The following is a 7,059-nucleotide window of genomic DNA, read 5'->3' as shown; positions in this document are numbered from 1 at the left end:
ATTACGATTAATATCGATCCAATATTTTCCAACTTACCTGAGATGCAAAAATTTAACTATGATTTCTAATGGTAACCTTTTTCATGTTGCTAAATTTACTTATATGATTTTGGAAAAACATAAAGGGTTTTTTATTTAACCGTAATTAGCATTACAGTATTATATATTTTGCTGTTTACACTCCATTCTTCAATTGTACTATTATATTTTGTCTCTCATAAGCCAGGTATGGCTGGCCTTGTTTGAGGGTAAGACCTTAATAAATATATACCTTGCCTATAATTATGTGCATTCAACCCCACTTGAATCTATAAGCATTATGAACCAATCAACCAACCAATTGTTTTGTTTTGCCTTTCAAAAATGTTTTATCCGATGTCATTAACAAAATAATAATTGACAGTGAACAAAAACTGTCGCCTGCTCTTTCACAATCTTTTCATAAAGTTAACGTATGCACCGTTACGGTATCCACTCAATACTCAATACAAAAAAAAATGCACTATTATTTATAACAAACTTGCATCTAATCTCCAAGTCTACAAATTTATAATTCCATAAGAATTAGGGTAATCAATTTAGACACAGCAACACATTGATAATATTTTTCGGGAAAACACTCCATATATTTGTCAACAATCACAGAACTCAGAAACATACAACACCCTACTAATTCCTTGTGACTGTTTACCAAACACCTGTGTTTTTGACCAGATAGCCTAGTACAGTATCCCGGTAGAAATCAAGCATTATAGCTTGATGATGATGTGTTGAGGCCTCAAAACGTGTGATTTATATTAGATTAGTAGGTGTGTTATTGAATTGCAATCAATCCCTTGTTGGTCCTCCAAAAAAATAACAATATAAGTGGTTGGCTAGAGGTTGAGTGGGCTGCCTTTGTAAATGGCTATAAATCCACACAAAAAACCCAACGTACTCTTACAGATGTAGTTTTGAACTGATTTACAGTTAGTCAAAAAAGGAGATAAGAAGTTGTGAAATATAAGTTGTTGAAATATAGAAAATACGTTGGCCTATTCATTGTATGAAAATCACTAAGGGCACATATAAAAAATTATTAGATTTAATATCAAACTTTTATTTTTTTAAATTGATTTTTTTTTTATTGGAACAATAGATTATTTCGCTTTTGTTTTTATCGATGAGGGAGGGACTGTTTATATTTGGCCTGTAATAGTAAATATTGTATAAAAACTGGTTTAATTTTATGGTTTTTTAAATAAAATGTATTTGAATTCACACAGTTGCATAGTTATTTTTATGCTGTTGAAATAATTGATGCGGCAAAAAAATTTTTTTTTTATTCCCGCATCCATATTTTTTTTTTTTTTTTAAATTTAATTTTTGACGCGGGTGGGAGTGATAATTTAATAAATTTTTCTATTTGCCCTAAATATTAGACAACAGTATGACAATTGTATTTATGCGGGGTGGCCCCCAATTTCTTCCTGTGTGGAGGGTGCTGTGTGGAGGGTGTGGTTAAGGTTAACGTATCACGGTTTTATTGTATTTATAAAACGGTTACATTTCAGGGAGTTAATAAGATATAAAATGGGCCAACAGTGATAAATGATATGTTCTTTGGTAATGAGACAACATAAGCATCATCAGATGGTCTTCATTACATATAAATAATTGGGGAAGATTGGACTATAACTACGATTACCCCCTAAAATCCGGAAATTTTTGTTGCGAAACATTTCCAACTATATATTAATAATTTGTTGGATAAGACCCATTTTAAAAACTGATTTTGGTGGAGTCTAAAAATGGAAGAAAAATTACGCAACCAAATAAGTTAGGGTCTTTACGAAACAACATTTTCCTAACAGGGTATTTATATGTCATAATTGAGAGCTAAAAAGGGGTATGACCCTAAAATTTCAAATGGCCGTAACTTCTGTACGATTTGGAATTGGCAAGTCAAATTTTGGGTTTGTTTGTCAGACATGTTGGTGCACATTATATCCGAGTTTCAAGAAAATCTGAGACGGTACCCAGCCATCCCATTTGTTGAGTTGGCACGGAATGACCCAGCTAGCGTATTTTGCATTTACAGAATTGTAACAGTTTTTTCCGGAAATGCGTCATATCATGCGAGCCAGGCCCTCTCGCGGCAGTGTATGAACTGCCTATGTTTATAATATTAGGCAGTTTTATGACGTCATAATTTATTCATCTTGCGTTGCGGAGTATGTTAATTTCAGGATTTTACGTGCTCGACGTACGTTAGTTACGGGTTTGCGCATGCGTATTATGATTTGTTTACTAAAGGAGCAGAGCTATCGCGCTGCATGTTGGGTACTAATGTTAAAGTCAAGGTTAAAGTTGTGCAGCTAAAACTACCTTTTACAGGTAATAAGGGAGGGTTGGGCTGCTTGCGATGCTATTTTCGACTTGCAAAGGATGGCCTTTTCTAAACATTATATTCATTTATCTAATTCGTAATTTTTATACGAGTATATATAGTGTATACTATTTCATTTTTATATATATATAATGATATATATTAAGGTGAAATATATTCTTATGTGCCTAACTTAGCATCAGTTGCCTGTTATATCCTATTATCTAATATTACATGATCTGATGTTGATTGAAATTTATTTCATAATTGCTTGTTTATACAAAGTAGGCGTATAATTTTTATCAATAACAAATTTTCACTTGTATTTATAATTCGTACATGAAACTGTATATTGACATGCATTCATACAGGGAGAAAATAGTAACAGTACTGCACTGGGGTGGATGCAGACGGTATGACAGTGAAATTTCCAGGCACCTAGAGGCAGTGCGGGGTGGGGCAGGGGTGTATGCCCTCAGCATATAAAAATAAAAAAATAAAAATTAATACTGGCCTTCACCAAGCCAGAACATGACTTTCGCAGTCGTAGAGAGTGCCATTTCTGGCCATTCAGAGGTCCCTATTTAAAACAAAATCTCATTGGGGAGGGGGACACCCCTCTCAAACCCTCCTTCTCAGCAGGCATACCACACCCACCCCTCCCCTTCCCCGTCAACACATAATTACCGTCAAAATGTGGTTGAGGTACCGTAGTATGCGATTATAAAGATTATTGGTCCTAGGTTGGAAAATGTTAAATGTTGTTAATAATAATAATAAAAATAATAAAAAAAATAAGATCGATTAAATAAGACTTTGAAACCCTTAAATTGTCAAAATTTACGGCTTCTTCGCCCCCTGTACCATTTCGAAACCTTTTAATCAAAGCTCGACCACGCCCATTTTGCTTTCGTCTGGGAAATCTGACCCCCCTGTCGAGCAAATCCTGGCGCCACCCTTGACCAGGTTGGAAAAAATGTTAATGTTGTTATTGTTATTGTTATTATTGTTGTTAATAATAATAATAGTAATAATAAAAATAAAAATAATAAAAATAGTAGTAATAATAAAATAAAAATAATAAAATTACAATTATTAGTAATAGGGCAATCGCATGTTGTACATTATTAACAATAACAATATTATATTGATGATAGTAATAATAATATTATTAATGTTCCTTTTTTAACTTGAAAGCTGGGGGCCTAGCCTATCCAATTATTAAATAGGTCTCGGCTATAAGTACAAGAATAGATGGACTATAGAATAACTAATACCTAAAAACTACCCTAAGTTTTTATACACACAGCCGATACGCGGCGCCCTACTCTACTGGCCTGCCACCATGAAATTTGGTTGATTACATGATTTTGGGCTCGCTGCTCGTCGTACAGCTACTGTAGCTCGGTCCCAATTGCATTGCCATAGGGATTATCTATTAATTAAAACACCACACCGGTAGGCATAAATGTTAATGTTAACTTGAAAGTTATGCCTTAATATTGTTTATAAAGTGCATTATCGCCTTGCCTAATCCTTAAAAATCGATCAACTTGAAATGAAGACGGAACCCAAAGCAAGTTTCTACGACTGACATTTTTTTAGTGGACGTTTAATTCGGATTTGGAAGTTGTAGATTCATCTGTGTGTTACAAATGCCTAGCTTCACTCATTCCTCAAAAACATGTTGCTAATTATGGAGAAAATTTGTAGAGAATGAAATAAAAATTTTTTAGATTTGACTGTTAAATAAAACCATGAGGGTTTCTTATTTGTTTTAATAAAACTTTAAAAATTAATCTGTTTACACTGAGCTTGTTTCTGTCTGCAAGCCGTCATGCACTACAAAAATTTGGGCGATCTGACGTCATCACAGCCAAGCACATTTTGACCAATCATGACCCCACGAACAAAATTAACCAATTAGCAGGCAGAGTTTAGGAACCCCGACCTAATGTTTTTTCACAAAGAATGTGTTGTTTAGAAAAAAAAATGTCAGACCGAAAAGGCAGGTTAAAAACAATATAGCATGAAACATACAATCCAGTTTGATTTTATTCACATTTACTCATAATACAATATAAAAGACATTAAATAACTTGATTTCATTAAGAATAAAGTAGTGTTTACCACAACTGGTACAACTGGTACCAGCATAGGCCTGGGTTAGCTTGGGCTAGGCCTAAAATTTTCACGTTGGCGTTGGGCAGCTGCACTTCGCCGTTTACATCGGCATTGCCGAATGCCGGCGTTAATTTTGAGGGCTGGCTGCCCCTGGCATACGTATTGCAAATAATATTAATTTTAATGGAAAAAGTTTATTTCCAAGGAAAATATTTAATACACAAAATATTTCCCCATATCAATAACTCTATTTCTGTTTCATAAAATGGTTCTAAATATTTTATGTTACTATATATATTATAATATATTATTTTATAAAAATGATATTAAACTGCTATCAAAATCTGTACCTAAACGCAACGCTAATTGTCCATGAGGTTTATAACAGGCAACATGCAACCTATTTTCTTTTTAGTGGTCATCGTGTTCATTATATCAAAATAATCACGGTGTCGCACACTAGATTGTAAGGGAGCGAAGCGAGTGCACCCTCTAGTTTATGTAGGCCTAATTATAGTATGTATATACATACATATATATATATATATAACTTTTATTCCATTAAAATATATATATAAATATAAATATTTATATATACATATATAATATATATAATAATAATAATTTTTCATTGTACAGAGCTTTCAAGTGAAACGTTCCAACGGCGGCCGGTTGTTTGGCCTACTAGATTTTCAAGTTGGTAAGTGTGCAAATACACAAGCTTCAATGTACCTCAATTAGCTCTAAAAACAGCATTTAATGCTATGATATACGCCAATAGTAAAAAAATATGCATTTAAAATTATTAAATAAAATAAACAAATTTTTATGAAAACTGCCCTGCGGTGTAGGTGTAGTAGCGGCTAATTTTCGTTAATCACTTTTCTGCCACAGGTCGATGCAGTCTCGATAATGGCATCTCCGGTTTTTCGTGTTCTAGTGAAAGGAATTGTATGAGCTTGAGAAAGCTCTGTGACAACATTCAGCATTGTCCTAGGTCAGAGGATGAATCTGCTGCAATCTGCAACACCCGAGACATTGTTCAACGGAGAGAAGACAACCCCGGTTGCTCGTTCCAATGCAGTGATGGCAGTTGTTTGCCGTATGAATTCACCTGTGATGGAATGTCTGATTGTTATGGTCATGAGGATGAAGACCCTGTGAAGTGTTTGCTGAGAAGTTCATGTCCTGGAGACCGATTTTTGTGCTCAAATGGTAGATGTATTAATAGATCATGGCTGTGTGATGGCGTTGTCGATTGTCCAGAACATGACGACGAAGAAATACATGTATGTACCACTAACGTTTGTCATGAAGATGAATTCCGGTGCCAGCAAGGCTCATGTATTCCAAAAGCTTGGCAGTGTGATAATACATTTGATTGCCTTAATTCAGAAGATGAAGACAACTGTGATTGTTCAAACTTGGAGTTTAGGTGCAACAATGGCAATTGTGTACTGGCATCAAAACTATGTGATGGCTATAATGACTGCATATGGGGCGAAGACGAAAAGGACTGTGGATGTACAAGTTATGAATTTGAATGCAAAGACAAATCGTGTATTCCTACATCGAAAGTATGCGATGGATATAATGACTGTGCTTGGGGTGAAGACGAGAAGGACTGTGGTTGTACAAGTTATGAATTTGAATGCAAAGACAAATCGTGTATTCCTACCTTGAAAGTATGCGACGGATATAACGACTGTGCTTGGGGTGAAGACGAGAAGGACTGTGGATGTACAAGTTATGAATTTGAATGCAAAGACAAATCGTGTATTCCTACATCAAAAGTATGCGATGGATATGACGAGTGTGCTTGGGGTGAAGACGAGGAGGACTGTAAATGTTCAAGTTATGAATTTGAATGCAAAGACAAATCGTGTATTCCTACATCGAAAGTATGCGATGGATATAACGACTGTGCTTGGGGTGAAGACGAGAAGGACTGTGGTTGTACAAGTTATGAATTTGAATGCAAAGACAAATCGTGTATTCCTACATCGAAAGTATGCGATGGATATAACGACTGTGCTTGGGGTGAAGATGAGGAGGACTGTAAATGTTTAAGTTATGAATTTGAATGCAAAGACAAATCGTGTATTCCTACATCGAAAGTATGCGATGGATATAACGACTGTGCTTGGGGTGAAGACGAGAAGGACTGTGGATGTACAAGTTATGAATTTGAATGCAAAGACAAATCGTGCATTCCTACATCGAAAGTATGCAATGGATATAACGACTGTACCTGGGGTGAAGACGAAAATGACTGTGGATGTACAAGTTATGAATTTGAATGCAAAGATAAATCATGCATTCCTACATCAAAAGTATGCAATGGTGTCAGCGACTGTGTTTGGGATGAAGACGAGAAGGACTGCGGTTGCACAAGTTATGAATTTGAATGCAAAGACAAATCTTGTATCCCCACATCGAAAGTATGCGATGGATATAACGACTGTGCTTGGGGTGAAGATGAGAAGGACTGTGGATGTACAAGTTATGAATTTGAATGCAAAGACAAATTGTGCATTCCTACATCGAAAGTATGCGATGGATATAAC

The 7,059-nt window shown here is 35.2% G+C and overlaps 1 protein-coding gene across 1 annotated transcript in view; it reads left to right on the top strand.

Annotated features, from left to right (window-relative positions):
* The window catches only part of LOC117108026 (fibrillin-2-like), a 27,167-nt gene that overhangs the window by 9,409 nt on the left and 10,699 nt on the right, over positions 1 to 7,059 (top strand). The window contains 2 exon segments of the mRNA XM_033249869.1: positions 5,132 to 5,192; positions 5,387 to 7,000. Coding sequence (XP_033105760.1) covers positions 5,132 to 5,192; positions 5,387 to 7,000 — 1,675 coding nt within the window.

The sequence above is a fragment of the Anneissia japonica genome, unplaced genomic scaffold, assembly GCF_011630105.1.
Source record: "Anneissia japonica isolate Jap-2015-1 unplaced genomic scaffold, ASM1163010v1 scaffold287960_len3192837_cov198, whole genome shotgun sequence".
NCBI classification, from domain to species: Eukaryota; Metazoa; Echinodermata; class Crinoidea; order Comatulida; family Comatulidae; genus Anneissia; species Anneissia japonica.
The sequence above is the reverse complement of the archived record's forward strand: the minus strand, read 5'-3'. Positions and strand labels throughout refer to the sequence as shown.